Source organism: Athene noctua, chromosome 12 (assembly GCF_965140245.1).
Source record: "Athene noctua chromosome 12, bAthNoc1.hap1.1, whole genome shotgun sequence".
Classification (NCBI taxonomy): Eukaryota; Metazoa; Chordata; class Aves; order Strigiformes; family Strigidae; genus Athene; species Athene noctua.
Window position 1 is genome coordinate 8,231,528 of NC_134048.1, and position 21,124 is coordinate 8,252,651.

At 37.4% G+C, this 21,124-nt stretch overlaps 1 protein-coding gene across 15 annotated transcripts in view; it reads right to left on the bottom strand.

Moving 5' to 3' along the window:
- TENM2 (teneurin transmembrane protein 2) overlaps positions 1-21,124 on the bottom strand; it is an 808,680-nt gene that overhangs the window by 357,811 nt on the left and 429,745 nt on the right. Inside the window, exon 1 of one of the 15 annotated variants that reach the window (XM_074916406.1) lies at positions 11,270-11,355. The exons of 13 other annotated variants lie outside the window; for them this stretch is intronic. In XM_074916406.1, coding sequence (XP_074772507.1) covers positions 11,270-11,315 — 46 coding nt within the window. In that variant the 5' untranslated portion in view covers positions 11,316-11,355. Of the gene's footprint in view, positions 1-11,269; positions 11,356-21,124 lie in introns of those variants that run through there. One more of the 15 variants, XM_074916404.1, reaches the window with a different exon arrangement.

Genomic DNA, 21,124 nt, shown 5'->3' on the forward strand with positions numbered 1-21,124 from the left:
TCTTGTTTATCTGAAAAGTTAGACTGACAAGTCCCTCTCAACTTTTCTTGCAATATCTGTTCGAAATCTTCCCCTTTTTGATCCTGTTCTGAAATCAGAAGCAAGTTGCCTCTAGCATCTGGAATTTAGCTGTCAAATAAATCTCCATGAAGCACTTAAAAAACCCCCATCATACCAGGTGCTGAAAAGTTAACATATTGGCCTCATTCATTACTGAAAGCAGACAGAACCTCTAGACATGACTTTTTCTACCCTCACCTAATAACTATTAATGCTTCACATTCCTTTCTATGTGATTTTTAAGAAATTATTCCTGTAGTAAAATGTACTATCACTGGAGGCAGTTTATTATAGATCAAAATAAGCAACCATCATTTCACGTACAAAAGTTTCACTCTTACCACTTACACAACTTGTTTTCCTCTTGTTTGCCTTACATTTTGGTTTACATTTTTCACACTGTACATTTATGAGGAAAGGAATAAGGTGCTTTCATGTTTTTGAAAACCAATCAGAATATTACAGTATCAATGTAATTAAAAATATAATGATCTTGACTGAAGAGGTATTTCAATATACCTCTTGGCATAATGATAGCAATTGAAACCCCTTCTAGACCGCAGCCTACTTGGCAATTGCTTATTTATCAACTTATTAATTTCTATTCTGTTTACAAAGTGGAGGTAATGAAGGAAGCCTCAAGGGTTTTTTGGAGGTATTTTTGGGGGTGGGGGGCAGTTCTGGTTGAAGCCACTCTCCCTCCCTTATGGAAAAGACTCCCATTGAATGATAAAGGACTCACTGTTACACTATTACAGGAGGTGAATTGCATTAACCCCTGCCCTTCCCCATTGTACTCGCTGCCCACTGGAAACCACAACAGAATTACTAAAATCCCACACTCTCTAATGGGATGGTAATAAGATTCAGAGGCCATTAGGGTAAAGGCAATCCATATTTTACAGTTTAATAAGCTCTTGCTGAAGATGCTGGATCCCTCTTCAAAGCCAACAATTACTGATTTAGTATTAACAAATCCACAACAACTGTCAAGACTGCAGAATGCATTCGCGATGAAGTCAGCAGCTTATAGTGACAGACTTTAAAATGTGTGTAGAAAAGTGAAACCACTTAAATTGAAATAATTTGTAATTTTACAGTGATACTGGTTATTACTGTCATTTCAGATTTCTTTATATCCAAATGCCATGGTTACTCAAGTTTGCACATAATTCTCTCAGAGTTCTGTGGTGTTTGTTTTAGAAGGTGAGTACTTTTATCCTGTTTTAAAAGCATACACTTCTTGGCACAATGAAATAAAACAGTGAACACAGAACTGTAAGAGACCATTTGACTCATGAAATTAAGTTCTGCACAATCACAGATAATCACACAATTTATTAATATTATGATTACCTATAAAGGGATTATCTACTAGGCTGTAGATTCAAAAGAACTCATCATTCTCCAACACTGTGTCTTGAAGTGGAGGGTGTAAAATACATACTTACTCTGCCTACTGGTACCTTAACTGTTCTTTAAAAACCACTAGTTTACATATTTTTGGAAGGTGAACGTCCTGAATATTTTTTTCAGTCATTTTAAGACAGAATCTTATTGTTTATATTTTTCCTGTACCCAATTATTCCCCTTTCTCTTGTGTAACTGACTATGTAACTTCATAAAGAACAATCTACAGAAGAGCCAAACCACTCCTTACTCCTGAATCAAATCTTACTCCCAAAACCAAGAATATGCCTCATTTAGATACCTACCAAAAGTGCTGCTAGATCTAAACCTCCCCATTCCACTGTTCTTTTGTTTACATTTCTGATGGAAGAAAAAAAACCTCCCAATGAAAACAGGTGCACTTTTTAGAAGTGATAATTCTGAGACTCAGTTTTGCTCCTACAAACATTTGTTCAGTTCTCAGTGAGGTAGACAAGAGACACTGTATCTAAAAATATGGATCACTGCCAATATAGTATAATCATGTAGTGCCTGAGAGCTCATAATCACATAAACACAATGACAGGTAAGCAAATATACAGACATAAAACAACTAAAACCAAAAGCCTACAGTAATTTCAGGCTGAGGAAACTGGTTATTCACCATTTATTTTCAATAGCTCTGACAACTTTGCCACATTTTTGAACTTTAATAAATATCCATTTACAGAGGTAATATTTCGCTTTCGCTTATATCAGCTTCACTTGGTCTTCAATGTTATACAGATAAACTCTGAGATCAGGCCCTTCAGCATTAATTTCATTAAATTAATAACACTGAATAACTCTGTATTAACAGTCACAATATGAAATTCTGAGGGTCCATACTCGTTTCTTTGTCTTAAAATAGAAAATAAGCAGGTATTCCACAAGACAGTGGTTCTCCAGATATCAATTGCCTTATAAGTACCTCTCTCAGAATCCAGCAGAGTGTCCAAGGGAAACTGAGTTTAGCCTAGCTTGCTTTCTAAAAATGTCATCTTGTCCCATACTTCAGTGAGGTACTTCTTTTGAGTGGGGACTTACCAGCTTACTAAAACAAACTTTGCCAACTCCCTGAAAAATACTAAGGAGGCACGAATAGGAATGCCAAATTGACTACATTTCTCTGCAACGGACTGAAGACACAGGCTTTTCCATAAGTCTTCTGCCTTCTCGGCAGCATCCCATCTCAGCATGTCTGTCACTAGGAACCCAAGAAATGGAGAATCAGCAACAGTTGTTTAGTTGTGCAAAGACATTGCAGCTAGACCTCTTTCATGCAGACACATTATCCAATCTTCTTTTCTGAGATGATGTTTTCATATATTCAGATTTTGCAACTTCACTCCAACACCAGGCTGATCTTCAAACTCTTCTGTATTGTTTATGTGGAGAGCACCAGACTTCAGTAAGAACCATGCATATTTATCAGAACATATTAAATAATGAAGTATGTCTTTTTTTACCTCTGCAGTTTATGTTAAAAGGATATACTTAAATAAGATTTAGAGTTGATAGTGTTACCACTCCTCCAAAAGGAGATAAATTTGAGCTCCACTTCCATATCTTCTTTGCTTTGTCACATCTAAAATGAAAGTTTTCAGTACACTCAAAGAACAGTGGGGGAAGAAAACCAGAATGATTCCTGAAACAACTCTGTTTATCTCATTATTAAAAGAAGTCCCATACACTACTTTGAAAGATGCCTTCCAGAGTATCTAGGGACATCACAGATATTTTTGAAGAATAGCTTCCAGGCAAAATAACAGAAATAACTAGAAGCCAAGCAAAAAGGGAATTGATGACCTAACTAATTCTAGGATAGGAATCTATCCTATAAATATTTTACAATACAAAATATAACTATAACATGAACAGAAGAAAGATATCAAATGCCACATGATACCCTCTTTGAAGAGAAAAACAGACAGCATATAAACCAACAATTTCTAAGGACCTGTATACATGGATAAATTTAAAGGCCTAACTACATTGTTTACACATCAGTATATGTGTGTCACTAACACAGCCTGACTCTAGAATCCAATTATTTATTTTTTTTTTAATTTTTTTTGTTTGAGTCTAGATAGTGTGGTTAGGAAGCAACTGCAAGCATCTTCAAAGTTACTAGAATCCATGTGTAACCACAGTGGTGTAAAGAGAATACTAAAGCTACATTAGCACATTTTCCCATGCAGGTATACCTTAAAAGGACTTATGCTGCATCACAATCACCCACCAAACTGAACAATAATTCGTGTGCTATGATTACATACTACCCAGTTCCACTTTTTAAGAACTACTGTGTTTTATTTCTGGACTAAAGATGAAAAGCATTTCATCAGTGATTGGTGAATTAATGCTTGGTGATTATGAGTAAGTTTTAGAATTGTTTTGTTTTCTTTTCAGATGTTTCTTACAAAGATGAGGAAAAATATGTTAGTGAAAACAAAGAAATAAAAAACCATAATCTGACAGAAACCAAACAGGGCCAGCAGGTGCCATCATGGAATCACCTCTGTGAATTGGCACATAACTCTTGCTAGCCGAATGCCATCAGATTAATAAATCTTATTATTACTGTGTTCACTACTGTGTTTCACAGTGGACTTTGATTTCGATACGTTTTCAGTCTGATCTTGACCAAAATAATCAGTTTCATAATGTAATGAGCCAGTTTATCATTCTCCTCCAGAAAGGATGGAAAAAACCACAATGTACTTGTGTACATTCCAGAATCAGTAAACCTATTAAAACATCTACTTTTCCACTCAGCTAGCTCACATACTTTTATTGTTTAGAACAGCCTAAGCTGGTTTCTTTCAAAATGTAATTCAAAATTCTCTACCAAAACCACAATAATTGTGGATCAAACAAATAAAAAATAAGTTAACCCCCCCCACCCCTGGCTTGGCTGCTTTAATGCAGATCTTGAAATGACCATGTCAGTGTTAAACTCGCACTTCAACACCCTTTCCTACTTTTCTCAACGATTCTTTAGCACAGAATTATAGTTGTTTTAAATTTTGATTTTAGATCTATAAAACACCACTAGCAACACAAAACTCAACTTCTCACTTGCAGCATAAATTAGAATTTGCATCAACACCTTCAGAGATAAAAGCTCTACATCTGCTTAGTTTCTCAGAAAACAAAACAAGTCATGGAATATTAAAAAAAACCCCAACAAACTTGCAGCTTGTAATAAGAAACTATCAAAACAGAAAATAGAACCTTCAACCATAAGTGATTGGTTCATTCAGAAGATTTCATTTTAGAAGGTGGTGAACAAGGATAAAACAATTAATTTGTTAAGGCTGGATAAGGCTAACTGGGCAAACATGAAAAGAAAAAATGTGTTGCCTGCACTGTAGTCCTGATTTGCTTAGCATTTGACATACGCTGTCTCAAAAGACCATTTAATTTTTATTTCAATCATTCTAAAAAATCCTCTCAAAAAGGTCATAAGGAGATGCAATATAATGAACTATAGTACAATAATCATGGTTTTGGATTTCTGTCAAGTTTCCTAGAACGTAAATGAGCATTTATCAGGAATTTGCTCAAAACAAATAATTTAGACTCATTTCCGCAACAAGACAGACATGATTCTCTTTCAGTCAGCTCTTTGTTAACTCTGATTAATTACTTCACTTCCAAATTTCATTAGAAACATATTCATCTTTTCTAGGTGGCAACAACTGATATGCTGCATCTCTAAATCTCTTATTAGAAATCTGAACATCTGCCCATTCCTTACATTCTACTGACCTCTAGAGACTGTATGTATATATGTATAGCACATATACATTATTTATGTGCATGTACACATACTAGAGCCTTGTCAAAATAGACTTTTAGAGAAACCTGTATGCAGCATTTGATGTTACAGTTTTTACTCTAATCACAAATTGTTCTTAGAAACATTTTGTTTCCTGTTTTCTAGATATGAAAAATCTCTTGCTATTTTTTCCCTTTCCTCTCTGTCCTTCCAACATAAACACACCATAACCTTTACCTGTTATGTACAAAATAAAGCTACAAGTATGAATACTATTATAAATATTGAGATAATCCAGGTTTCATTTAAGCATGAACACCTGTCAGGGATGAAGCACCACAGAAGCTCCTGGTTACTGAAAAATAGGCATTGTTGTATATAGGAAAAGACAAGTCTCACAATTCTGTATCGACACTTCTTCCCCCCAACAAATGATAACATCTTGCAGTAGCTTCCTTGTCTCCATTTTGCTGCTAAGGAAAAAACTGTACAAAAGCCTGTGTTGGGTTTGACATTTAGACCAAACAGAAAGGGCTGAAGGAGTTGAATTTGTCAACTAAAACCTATTCAGAATAGACATTAATCCAATAATAAAGAGAAATGAGGGAAACAGAAAAGACTATGTTCCTCCATAACAATGTTAGCATAACTGACATCGTTATGAGCCATTACTTGGCAATACTGTGTGGTCAAGTATAATAAAAACCAAATTATTTTTTTTTTATATTGCCACAAATATATATAAAATTAACATGTAAAATTTTAAAGGAATATTTTCCAACTGAAAAAACTTTCTATTAAGTTTCATATCAAAATGCCCTGAAAATATACAAGGGGTTTTCTAATACTGCTGTTTTATAGAGAAGGACCACTCATAGGGTACTTTCACATGACTTCATCCTCTGGAATCTCACAAAGATGAGTTTAGGAGGATGACCTGAAAAAAAAATGTCCTACTTCAAAAAGCTTTAGCTAAAAAGCTTCTTAGCTTTTTTTTTTTTTTTAATTTGGGGGGTAGGGGGATAAAGCTTTTTAATGCAACATTTTTCACTGTTATATTGCACATGATAACAGAATGCAAGTTTTATTTGATTTGGAATCAGCTATAAGGTACAGGTTGAATTTTATTAAATCAATATAAACTATAAATAGCAACTGAACTCTGTATCTTTCAAAAATTACACACACAGAGTAAGAACTGTGTTAGTTAAATATATTTTACACAATACACCTAAAAGAGAACTTACATCCACTATTTCAAGTTACTCAGGCGTTACTTGAGCATAAGTGAGGAAAATGTAAACATTCATGTCTTTTCCTTCAGAAGCAATATCCTTAAGATCATTTCATTGCCAAACGTATCTCTATTTAATTATTTTTATTCAACTTACATAAAATTTTAATGAAACTATCACAGTGATGGAGGAATTATACAGATGCATTTGAAACAAACTTCCCAAATAAGTAATTAAATTACTATTACCTGCAGTACATTTTCCTATGTACACATCATAGCTCTGTATTTCAGTAACTTATTGCAAACTCCTAGACATCCATTCTTCCTGCATTCCAATACTATGAGACTAGGTATGTATTTTTAAATTTGAAATGGGCTTAAATTAAAATACATAGATTCAGATTTGGGTGTTTATACATAAGCATCCATAGACAAACTGCAAAATACAATATTGCTGCTACCGAGAAATGTGGCACTAGACTCAAATGTGGCCAGAATTATCCACCCTATTCAGCTATTCTGAGCTTTTCATCGTGTACTCATAAATAGAATTCCACTATACAAGTATGCTGGCTTTTCTCTTCATGACTTTGAGAACTGAGAAATACAAAGATAAAAGTTTATTCCTTAGGGCTATATTGTGTCATAAGCCTTTAAACTGAATTTGCCAATGTTTTCAACAGGGAATTCTCTTTAGAAACTGATGACATATTACGATCTTTTAAACTAAATTACGTACCATTTCATTGAACTGACAAGTCTGAAAGTAAACTGAAGTAGGGAAGGTACAAGAACATAGTTCTGGTAATATTCTCTCACTGGTTACAGTCTGGTTTATTTTTCTGAATAACACAGAACTGTAAAAATGTAAAAGCACTCATGAACTTTTGGCCATGCCCAGCTGAGATGCGCAGTGTTTGATATCAATCACAAATTGTCTCTAAAGCCCTAGAAAATTCTAAGCTTGAGAAAAAAACACGCAAAAATACTACACATGACTATTCAATAAATATATATAGCATTGATGTTTCTAAACCATACTCATGAAACACTGGAAGATTTCACTTCTTCCGCATATATAAAGTATGCGAACAGCTTTCTGAAGGTTAAGAAATTACCTTAGTATGTACACCGTTGTATGCATGCACAAATTCAACAATAAATTAAAGCAGCAGAACATTAAGGAAAACCCCTACTGGCAACAGCAAATTTGTATGGAAAAAACCCATCAACCTAAAGCTTGTCAGGTTACAGAAATTTTGGCACACACATCTGAAAAACCCCATAAAAATACTAAAACCAAACTACAATAAATAATCTACAATGCAAATGACATGGGAGATGACTGTAAAGATCTGTCACACATTTTTCTATCTGCATTTTTTCCCAATTATAAGCAGAAACTGGAATTTTCTTACAGTAAGTAGTAAACTAAATAAAGACATGCGGCTATGTATTGTAAAATTCAGTGAAACATAGTAAATTTAATTCTAAACACTGAAATCTCTTCTCTAAAAGGTCTTCAACTAATTCTTGCTTTTTCTTTTTTAAGGTACGAATAGGTACAAACCAGCACAGTACAAACCACCATCCCATTCTTATTATGACTAGCCTAAGTTTTGCATGCTTATGCTACTTTACATGAAAAGCTATGATTAAAAAAATAACACAACACACATTACTGTTTTGAATTTTAAATCAGCTACGGTTGATGATCATCTCCAAAAATAAATATTCCCACAGATAGAGGTCAGTGGTTGCCTGAAATTGCATCAGTTAACGGCTGTATACTAGAATCCTCCATTCCTTTGGGACTGGTTTATCATTTTATCAGATTAATTAATAAACCAGCAGTTTTAGCATAGGACATCACAGTTTTCCATCCATGCATTTGCCATTAGTTATTCTACAATTTATTGATCTGAGACATACCATAGGATTTCTCTCAGAATTTAAGCACATAAGAAGATGGTAACTCACAATTGTTAATAGCTAAAAAAAAATATAAATGTACAAATAAAAACACAACATAGAAATTAAGAGACTGGTTTTTTGCTTTCAACTGTGTTATGTGTTGATCTAGTAAGCTCTTACTGTTCTCAAAGGAAAGCAACTTCAGTGCACTGGAATTCTAATTCTGAGGCTACATGCATTTCGTTTCTTAATTTATGATTAAAGGTTTGTATTTTGTGAATGTATCTTAAAAACCCAAAGTTTTAGGGACACTCTTTCAGGCCTTCCTCTGAGAAAACATGTATGTGAAACAATGTTAATACTAGTGATAAAATGTTAAAAGTGGCAAGAAAAACTAGAAATATTAAAAAAGGACAGTTGTCCCTACATGTGCCTCATTCCAGCGCATGTACCTCTACAGATTTCCAGATTGAATAGAACCTAGGATGATGATGTAAAAAATCATTGATCTCATATTATTAAACTACCAACAGCCTGTGTAATAATTTGCCATGAGATTTTTCTTTTGGTTTTTATAATCCCACTGCATTTCTTTTCCTCTATGAAGTAATCTTTACTTTGCTCTCCAGCAACATCTACTGGAACATCAGTAAAATGCTGCTATTTCTATTAATCACCCATTTAACATCTAGTAGGGCAGAGTTAGCAAATGCCAGAAGGAGAGACAAACGATCTGAAATTCAGATCCTGCATTCTGGGCTCAAACAGATCAAGTTAGCTTGTCTCCAACTTTCTAGTTTTCTGCCATTTCATAAGGAACAAATTCTTCATGACTAATTCATATCAAAAGTCAGCTACCATTTACACTTAGACACACTTTATTTAAGTCACAAAATATCATTTAAAATACCACATTACATCCAGGACTTCCATTTTTGTCAGACAAGTTACTCCTAATTTCAGTTTGATCCAACATGTGCTTAAAAAGATCTGAAGCACTAAAAAAGCTTAGAAGAACATATAAAAACATTTTGAAAGGTGAGAGGTTTAATGTTAATTCCAATGTCAAATAATAAACAAGTTCAACAAAACTAGAGTTAAAAAGTGTCCACCATAAATCAGTGAAACATGTACAAGTTCTTTTGTCCGATTTTAAGTCCTCAGAAAAAAAAAATAAAAAAATCTGTCCCTTTAGAGGAGGATGAACATGTATCATTAACTACTACTGAAGATAAAGTAGTAACACGTGAAGTCCCTCTACACTGATGGGAGACTAGGCTTCCCTGGGGGCTTGATCCCATTCGGCTGTGTGGTGGCTTGTCACTGCCTATCTTGTAAAATCAGCTACTGCAAATGTACACAGAAAGCACTGCCACTGAATTTTGCAAGGTACATAGCACTGCGCATTCGTAGGTCTGCATCCAGGATTGAGTCATTAGGCTAAACTTGCATAAAGACAAAAGTTCTCAAGTAAACATATTAATTTCTATCTGCAGTATGTTCATTTGTAGGTCTGCAACACTAAAATCTACCTATCGAACAATGTTTACTCAATGACAGCTTATAAAGTTAGCTTTTCATAGCTCTGCTTTCAGAGCCAGTTAATTAGTACTCTACTTTTACAAATAACTCCGATCACTGAAATATTATTTGTTTTCCTTTAAATACTTAATAATGGTCTAACTATCCTTGACTGCTTGTTCACTTTTCAGTGTGACAATGAAATTCAGAGCATCTGACAATGAAATTCAGAGCATCACTGCTGCTCAGAATCCCTTCCTTCTATTTAGAGTCTTAGTTTGTTCATACAGAGAACAACTGTAAAATAGAAGTGCAGAAATGTAGGGAGAGAAAAAAAGGCACCAAAACCAGTGAAGATCAGAAACAGAAGTCCCAATAGCTAAATATTCTGGTTGTGAATACAAAGCACTTATCAGCCATGCAACATTTTAAGAGTAATTAAAATTATTTTTGCCTTTGGAATCCCTATAGATCTTCAGTGTATTTTTATAGAGAATAACAGGGCATATTTCCCCAAACCACAAACACTTTCAGCTATATAGTTTTATATTATCACAAGACTTAAGTTCGTAGGCTTTGCCTGATAAATTAGCTCCTCTCAATAACTGTTAAACAGAAAGCCCTTTATTGTAATCCAAGTGCACTTGTGGACAGCACTTTCAGAGTTAACTCCATTTGACAACTGACATAAATCCATTATTCTAATTTGGTGATTGCTTTACTAAACACAGATGCAGTTTATGAGTTTTAGTCACGTATTTCATTCAGGATGCTACTTAATCTCAATTTACAAAACATAAACACGAAATAGGCTTTACAGTATGTCTAAAAGGGTATAGCTATTCATCCGATGAAATGCCAGGCAAACAAACCATATTCACCTAAACCTAAACTCAATGCTGGATTTTACCATACTAAATAAATAGTAAATAAGTACAATTAATTTTTAGTTCAGCTGTTGCAACCAAATTGCAGAATGCCCAGCTCCTCGAGGGTTTTAAGACTCAAAAGCTTTTCTTATACCGAGATTTAAGCACTGAATTTAACCTTAAGCAAAGTCCAGCTTTCATAAAAGCTGGTTCTCCGATTTCTTTTGATACACAGAGAAAAGGGGGGAAAACAATCATTCGGTGTGAATACAGCATCTTCACAAACCCATTTCTAATTCAATTTATAGCACATACTTTACATCTTAAACAAAAGGAATCTGATACAACACCGATGCTGCCTCTTGCTGCAGTTGCTTGCCTCAGTTACAAAACGCTGAAAATCTACCGCTCTGACCAAGCCACTCCATAAAACATTCGGATTCAGGCACTTCTTACCTGCCTCAGTTGAAGGCTTCCTTCCCTTGTTAGCAGTATGAAGCATCCTCTAGCCTTCCCAATCCTCACCACCAGCCTCAAATTGCACAGCTAAGTCCCTTTTTTGCAAGAAAACGCTTATTGAAAGTGATTAGTTTTTGTTGTCCCTTTTAAGTCCCTCCTGCGGGAAAGAGCAGGGGAGCGATGTGACGCCACCTTTTAATCTTTTGCAAGAGTGAAAAGGCAGAAAAGGAGCGCTCGATCAAACTGAGCTTCACACATGACTAAAACTCGCCTGAGAGGCTGCAAGCTCTGGCTAAAGCACCACTAGGCGTAAGTGTAAGAACAGAGAAGAGGGGAGAGTCAATGAAATGTGACAACGTATGTGCATCAAAGACAGGAAAAGAGGGAGAGAACAATAAGAGAGAGATCGAGACAGCAATGAGAGAAAGAGAAAGAATGAGAATGTGAGGGAGAATAAGCATGAAGAAAAGATAGGAGAGTTTTGAAGCAAAGAATCCGCAGAATAAAGCCAAAGTGTCTGGCAGCTTCTGTTTTTATCTCAGTGAGCATGACATACTGCCTCTCTCATTTAGCAACACATTCTTGTCTCTTCCAGGTTTGAAAACTGAGATAATCACAATGTGTGCCTGTTTTCGCCTGATTGGCATACTTGTGTGCAGTATACCTGAGATTCCCCTCAACTATCTTCTAGAGATGCATTTATGTGCAATTAAGTTCATATATTCATTAGGAAAGACACCTCCCCCCACCCCCAAAAACCAGGAGCTGCTAATTTCTACATCAATTTACAATATAGTTTAACTGGCAGATGGAATTCTAGTTATAACTACTAACAAACTGCCACTGATAAACAAATGACTGAACAAATGTTTAATGTTGATAACTGAGTTTTCATAGCAACAAAACATATTAGCATTGATAAATCTGGGTTTTTAAAAAAGAGGTATTACAGACACTTTCTTCTATTTATCTTGTTATTTCTATATGAAGTTGCATTAAGTAGTAGGAGAATAAAAAATGTGACCCAGAACTAACATTTTTAAAGGAATTCATCAGAGATACAATCAAATTTCAAATTTTTTAAAAAAGTGATTACAAGCTAAAAGCTCAAATTTAATTATGAATTCCTACTCATTTAGAAAAGGTCCAGACACTAAGTCCTCATACAAGTGGGGTTTGTTTTCATGCAAGATGGGGGAGGTGTGTGTGTGGGGGTTGTTTGGGTTTTTGTTTTGTTGGTGTTTTTTTCTAACTATATTTGTAACATTAGCACAGCTTCTGTAATTTGCTGTTTATACCTTTTACCTTTTGAAGGGAAAGGCAAGTAGGCTTTTAGCCAACTGGCAATTGATCAGCTGGCCAAAAGGCATAATACTTATCTGCAGGACCAACACGAGTCCACAATCAGACTTGGCTATGACATGAAGATATAAGGTTAAGAGGACAGCAGAAATGTAAACAAACCTGAAAAAGAACGTATATTTTCTCTTTGCTGCAACATCCTATTTAGGCCTCCCCTTGGATGCTAGCATCTCAACTCTATTAAGAAGAAGGAAGGACTATGTTGGTGACATAAGATTCTGGAAATCTGGATCTAGATCGCAACTGCATAGAATACTTCTATGTTAGCTTATGCAAGCCTCATAGTGCTACCATGTCTTAAGGTACCTATCTAGTTTTAAAAAATGTTTTAACACCTCTGCACAACTCTGTATCCTCTTTTGTAAGGATTTCCCAATTCCAGAGAGGAGGTTATAAAGATGAGTTCACAAATGATTATCAAGGAATCTGTGGCCAATTTCAACACTAAGTACTTCTGTATCATTATTGTACCACAAATTTTACAAGAATTGATGTTTTTCTACAAATGTTAACCTCCGGAATCTCACCACAAACCATCATATCAAGATCTGAGCAGATAGAATCCAGTTTTCATATTTGTAAAATTAAACTTGAAAAACAACTCTTTAAGCTTGCAAACTGTCCCAAACCCCACACTTACTGCTAAATTTGTGATAGTTTCAGTGTTTCACCTATTATTTTTTTCTCCCCTGGGGACTGGCAATGCATTTACATAAATATGGATCCATTAAAACCAGATTCTTAACAATCTTCTTCAGAAACCTTTAGTACATGAGCTTAGAGTAAAATTTACTGTAAGGAGAAAAATATTCATAAGAAGACTGGGCTTTTAAATCTCTCTCCATATGTGTATCAATACAGTATTAGCCTGACCTAGCAAAGGAGCGTTTCGTGTGATGGTTTACATCAAGTATTTCTCCTTGCTCTGTTGGTGTCGGGAATCTAAATGAAGCAATAGCTGTTTTAAAGGCCTCCTCTTTTCTCTTCCACACATGAAGGAAATAAACACCACCTGAAGATTCAGGGGGACAAGAGGAGGTAGGAGAAACAGAGACACATGTGTTCAGTTATTTCAAATTTTTCCTATTTTTAGTAAATATGCTAATAAAAAAGAAGGAAGCCCCAAGTTCCTATAAGGAGCTCACTCTGCCTATGCAGTGTGTGCATAGATACATGCCTGCGCACACTTAAAGTGAGTAATAGTGACAATTAGGGAAGAGACCTTTCCTGTCTATTTCCCATTTCATTTTGTATTTTCTCACCTTTATTGGTAAATTGCTTTTCTCATGGAAGTCTTGACAAGCACTTTCCACATATTTTACAAAGTGCTAGATTATATTCATGATAACAATTTTCAAAAAATGCAAACGCATCTATACGTACTTCTAGAAGTATTTATTCATTCTCACAGGACTATCTGCAAACCCAAAATGCAATGAAAACCCTGTGTTTACATCCAAGGTCAACAAAACACTTGAAAACATGCATGCAGTTTGTTTGTTTGTTTTCATGAAAGATACAAGATTGTGTGGCTAAAACTAAGCTTACATACTAGAGTAAATAAATTATTTTCTACAAGAACTGATCTTGTGTTTGAAGTAAAAATGTTTGGACACTGAACTGCTTGAGTCCTGACAGCTCCAATGAGCCAAGCAAGTTATTTTCCTATAGAAATAAGTTATTCTATAAATCAGCCACATTTCCATAAGACAGGCTAGGTCTTTGACGAACATGAATGCAAAAACTGTATTTTACTGCTGTTAAATGTGCTTCCACTTAAGCTTCCTCCAGCAATACTCCAGTAGCATACAGGAACCACACCATAGAACATTACAAAATAACTGTCCAATTAAATGTACCAGTAATGTCATTTTGTCCAGAGATTGAAATAACCGATTTCCAGTCCATTTTTTATATTTTTATGATTACAGAGAAAACAACTACTCAGAGCTTTCCCTCAGTTTACCTGAGGAAGCCAAGCCAAGTTTAATCACAGAAAACCTCTTGATCCCTTACTTCTCTACTCTACTAGAAATTTGGATCCTTCTTCTGTTTGGTTTAGGTCTAGGATTTCATTAGCCTGCATGCAAACACATATGCTATGTCTGTCACTTAAAACTTGCATAGTAACAGAATAGCAAAGAACATTCAACACAATTGTATTGTTCAAATGATGTCGACTCCCCCTTCCCACAACCCCCGCCAGGAAAACGCATTGACAGTGTTACCTAGAACATGGAGTATCATGACAGCAAATTATGGTGAAATAAAATGGCAAAAGATTTTAAAAGTACCAATACCTATTAAAGGGGCTATGGGCCAGAAATACTCACTGATTACATATCCTTGGGAACTATATGAAAGCCTCTGTCTATGCAAAAAAGCTAATGGCCACTTTCTCTTACTAATATCCTTCTGTATTTTACATCTAGTAAAGACTTCCTTGATTATTATCTAGTTGGATGGTATGAACACAGAACTAATTTTTCCAACCTTTTGGTCTTGTTTCTTCTGTTTCAGACCTGAAGTAAGACTGTGTCTGAAAGCATCTTTTTTTTTTTTTTTTTTTTCAGTTATATCGGTTGGTTTAATAAAACATACTACCTTTTTCCCCACAAACCTTGTTTCAGAAATACCTTTGGAACTTTCTCTTACACCACAACCACTATAAAAGTAGAACGGCACTGTGAGGCTCATCATCCCTCCCCAAGCACCATTCCCTAGACTGCGATCTGTTCGCTGCTCAGAGGAAATAGAGTAGACTAGCACAAGGGCTAGAACAGAGGCAGAGCATACAAGAAAATCCCTTGTGTCTTATATCGTCTGTACTTAGCTTCCCAGTGTCCAATTTATGACAAGAAGTGAAACTGCTGTGGTAAAAGAAGTGTCACAATCAGACATAATTTTACTGGTGAGAGGCACAAGTTAAACACCTTGCACAAGCATAAGCTACCCGCAACATCCTGGTAGGGTGAAGGAAAACATGTGATGCTATTGCTGGTATGAATTATAAACCCACCTAAATAAAGCTTTTTGAGCATAACTGATTATATGTAATAGCATCATTGTAAATTAAAATTGTTTATGACATCCGTTTGGTCCAAACACTACAACTTTACTCACTATATGCATGATTGAACAAATGTATCTATGACTGCTAGTGTTACATGATAGACAAAATAGCCAACTGTCATGCAAAGGAAACAAAGAGAAAATACCAGCAGAAGCTTCTCCAGTAGAAGCAGCTTGTAATTTGGCTCTGAGTCATATGGATTTCTTAATGGCTACTGAAAATAATCTCTGATTCTTATCACTGTCAACTCAGTAAGTGATAATAACTAATATCTAAGTTGTTATTTGTTTATATAGTTAATTTTTAGTTTTCTCTATTTCATAAAATAACTGTTAATATATTATGGAAACAGTCATTTCATGAATAAATGGAAATCAGTACTTTTGTAAATTTTGCTTGACAGAAGAACTAAAATAGGAGATAAGCGGTATGTTCCTGTTTATTTGGGAAGGCTAATTTCAAAGGACATGCAATTCAACCCCTTCCTCCATTGTATTTACTTGTAAAACCACAGAAGAATATAGATTAAAATGACATTTCAAAATTCAGACTTTTGTGGCACCAACTTGTACTACTCTCTGCTTGGGACATTTCTGGTTAGAATTTTTGCTCCAACTATAGCTCTGAATACAGTTACAGAAGCTAAGGCCTTTTAAGACTGTCATCAGTACATCACACAATTCCTGAAGTATTGCCCACAGAAGATTTAAATTTTTTAAGACAGCAGTAAACTTCATCTAAGATTTAAATTTTTTAAGACAGCAGTAAACTTCATCTGTGCCTAAATGGCAGCCAGCTGATGTGAACTTCGCATGCCTCTGTTAATATTAGGGTGGAAAGAATAACTTACCTTCAAGCTATAGGTTGACCTGTCATGATTTCCTCCTATAACATAGGCTGAAAGCTCCTTCACACTGTATAGGTATGTTCTGCTTGCAAAGACAAAGGCCAGCTTGCAGGAGAGAGCTGTATGGCTCATAAAGGATTTTCTTTGCTACTAGACAATTTAAGTTCTCTACATGAAACACAAATCTACACTGAGTCAAAAGAGTACGTAGCTTCACAGAGTGTACAATTTATTTTAGAGTACTGGGCAACACACTTAAAAACTGGAGAAAGCTTAGTTTTACTGCCCAGTCCTCTGAATTAATATGCAACATTCATGCCTTAAGTATACCCTTGAGCATTCAGTCCTTCTCTGAGCCACAGCTTTGAAGATGTGTTGGTTTCTTATGCACTAACTTGACCTATATTCAGGCTGACTTCTATTCTGGGATTATTTCTGCTGCGAATTCAATTCCAGATGCTACATACATTGCTTTGCTACACCTACAGATACAGATGCCAAAAAGCAGAAGGATGTCAACAAATTAAAAGGCCACTGCAGTCGTTCCCCACTAATGGGAGCTCGTCAAAAAACATGCTTTTTTGTGAGCTGATATTGGCACAAGTGTATTTCCTTGATAATGTGGAAGCACAGAACCAAATCTAGAAACCTCATTAAATTATTTGTTGTTATGCCAGGGTCCAAAGACCTGCTAACTTGTCTGGGCTGAGCTCGACCTGTGCCATGTGCCAAGGATGCCAAAAACACTTTCAAATGGGGAAGACTTCCCTAAGAAGGGAAAATAAGTCTGCAAGAGATGATCAAAAAATGAAAAGGAAAAAGTTATTAAAGAACAAAATTTCAAGACAAAAACAGAAAAATGGTTCTGCATCTTTAATACAGGGCACAGTAGAGGAAATGGAAAACAGGGACAAAGGTCTTGCTTTTTAACACTTGCTCCTGTTTACTCGTGTCCTCGTACACAATTTCTGTACTACAACTCCAGTTTTCACATTTATAGTGCAACGGTCTTACAAGACTAGGTCCTACCCTACTAGTAACACCTGACAATTCATTAAATGCTTCGAACTATTTCATGTAATGATGAAGTGGAATAGTCATATACTATAATAGAACACCTAAAATTCCACTTATCTCATGAAAGAAGATTGTAAAGCCCTCTAAATCTACTAGGTCAGCTGAAAGACCCCTAGAGAATTCCAGAGACTTCCATTTCTGCACATTTATAACAGACCTATGATGAACAGTTAACTTTACACCAGTAGTGATGATGTAAGAAACACTGGAGACACTGCTATACAAACAATGCCATAACAACAGTATATAAAAACAACTGCACAGTCCCTACTTGCTGCCTGCATATGTGTGGAGTCCTACTTACAACATGAGTCAAGAGGTTTTCTTATTAAACAGTTTCATGCTGTATCTATACTATGACTCAAACAAATGAGTAGCTAAGAAAAGGGTGGGTAGTTTCAAGAAAGCCTGGTTTACTATCCGTCTGTTGTGGTTCAGAATATAGAGTAAGATTCCACCAAGGAAGCTTGACATGGCATATAAAAGCACCCTTAAAACACTTCTCTTGGCATGCCATCAGCTCTTATCAGACATAGGATATTGGTTTTGATGAACCTTTGGTATGAACCAGAACAGCTGTTCCTGTCTTTATCCCTGTCACACCACTAACAGAGAATGCATAGTGAAGCAAGAGAGTAAAAAAAAAAATTGGTAAATGTAAAGTACTGATTAGAATATTGAGAACAGCAAGAACTCAACATGATTGACTCTTGAGAACTTTAAGACAGTATTTTAAGTAAATTGTTAAAAAGCAACAGAAATGTTCAAAAAAACATATGTATATTAGAAGTTCTATAAAAAGCAAAGATGACATTAGAAATGATTAAAACTTTTAAAAAAGAATTAAATGTATATTTTAGCTTTGGTTTTAAAGACAACTGTTTCACAGTGCTGAAACGCAATCAGATCACATTATGAATAGCAAGATGTTAAGGTATGTTCATTCTCTTAAAAAGATCCATAATAAGTAACTTGCTGTATTTAAAACTAAACAAAATTTAATAATAACATTCAATATTTTTCCCCTCTATTTTTTTTGTCTTTAGAATATACAGATTTTGATTCCATGGAAACTCAGTTGAGACTGTGTCATTTCTTCCAGTCAGACTAAAAGAACTGGTGAACTACCTGGCTGTTATTTGAAATGTTCTTCAACTTTATGAAGTCAGAGACATTAGAGCAAAAGCTTTCCAATAAACAGTTTCTGACAACGTGAAAAAAGTAGTTAACAAAAAAAGAAATGTTAACTATTTTTACTTTTAATATTTTTCATCCAACCAGTTTATTACAGCCATTGTCATTTTTTGACATTCCCTCTCCAGGGACAATCCCAGAAACAATTCAATGATAAGTAAAGATCAGCCAACTCTCTGATTCTTACTTATGAAACCTGGAATAAAACGGCACAATTTCAGATGCTGAATACCTGAAAAACCCGAAACCTGCCAAGAATAGATATGAACTATGCTATACAATATGATGGAGTCATCACACACATTTCCTGGAAAGTGCTCGTCATAATGCACAACACCAAAAGCATGACATTTAAGGGGTCCAATCTTGGAAAAAAAACACAGAGAGACTATCTTATAAACGCTCAAATTGTTTAGTAACCCCCATTTCCCCCTTCCCTGAACCTCCTGGGTTTTTTAGGGCTTTTAAAAATACACTTCCTCTCTCTGTGACTCGGTATCGCCCCCCCCCCCCTTTTTTTCAAAACACCCCATTTTTCGACATTACAATTGTGCTTATTCCCCTCAATGGGAAAACGTTTGGATACCTGATGGAATTTTATATAACCTTACCCCTTATTCATGATAGATTTTCTGCTGATTAAGGTTTCAAAATAACTATAATAATGTAAAGCAATACTATGCTGTTGTGATTTTTTTTTTTTAGTATAAAGGACATGACTGCAGTCATGCAATGCATAAGTCATAAAGGATGTTTTAAACATTCTGTTGCCCTTCTTATCTCTATTGTGTCACCTAGTTTTTATCTCAACTGTAACAGATTTTCTGTTAGCCAAATTCACAGAGCATTAATTGACATCAACTGATACATGTTCATGACAATGAAAAAAAAAAAAAGTGTGAAGAAACATATAGTACTGTGAATTTCATTTTTAAAATGCTCTCAGTGTGATAAGAATTAGGCAAACCCATTACCCCATCATAGGTAATGTCTGATTCAAGGCCTAAGTAGTTTCATCGCATTTTCTGGTATTCACCAGAATGGAAACATTTCTTTATGCTTGTCAAGAAGCCCTTTAAGAGCAATGAAAGGGTGTTATTGAAATACTTTCAACACCTGCTGATGTTTAAAGCTCACAAGACAAAATAAATGTTTACCGTAAAGGTAGCAGGACGAAAATGTTAGTCCCGGAGAAGCCACCCGACACTAAAGACACCCGCGCGCAACCAGCCCGCAGCCCGCGCTCCGGAGCGGGGACACCCCCGGGCCCTGGCGCCGCCTCCGCCGGGGCCCGCGGGGAGCGGGCGAGCGACTCCCGCCCGCCGCTGGTGGCCCGCCCCCCGCCCGGGGACACCGGCTGCTCCGGGGAACCGGCGCCGCCCGGGAGGAGGCTGCGGGCGGCCACCGCCTCCCCTCGGAGCGCGCCCAAGCGCCGCCCGCGCGGGGCAGAGCGTCCCCCCGGGCGCGGCCGAGCCGAGCCTGTCCCGCGGGAACACCGAGTCCGCAAGAGCACGCCCGGTATTCGGGGGGTGCCGGCGCCACGGCCGCGGACACGGGGCTTCACCCCCAAACCAACACACCGGCACCTGGCACGGCTGGGCGCTGCGAGCCCCCGGGGGCGCCTTCGCCTCCAGCACGGCGCTCGCCGAGCGCCGGACCTCTCCGAGGCGGAGTGGCTGCGGTGAACGTGCTCGGGCCGAGAGAAACCAAACCTCGCTCCCGCCCCCCGGCCCCGGCCGCCCTGCCGCCGCCCCCCCTCTGCTCCCCGGCCCTGGGCGCTTCGGCATTGTCCGAGCTCATCCCTCCTGGAACGGGGAGAAAAGGGAGGATAAAAATCAATCCGTGAATCGGGAGTTTCGCTTGGCTCCGTGGGTGGGGTTTCTGGGTTGGCTGAGGGGCATTTGTGGGGTTGTTTTGGTTTGGGGGTTGGGGTCGCGGTGGGGTTGTTTTGAACTCAGAAGCCGCACGAACCGTCTCGCTCCTGAGGAGCCCCCCAGCGCTCCCCGAGGCGGGACCTGCCCGCCGCGGCCCCCGCTCTCACCCTCCGGGGGGGCGGCCCCAGCCCGAGGGCACCGGGGAAAGCTCTCTCGGCGAGCGGCCCCTGGCAAGCGGCCGGGCGTCCCGCGCCCTCCCGCGCGGCGCAGCACACACCTGCGGGCGGGATCCCCCGGCGCTGCTTCCCCCTCCCGTCCCCTCCGTTCCGCGCCGGCCGCCGCCCCGCCGCCCCCTCCCCGCCCGCAGCCTCCTCCCCAGCGGCGCCGGGCCGGGGGGCCGGGTGGTGCCCCAGAGCAGCCGGGGG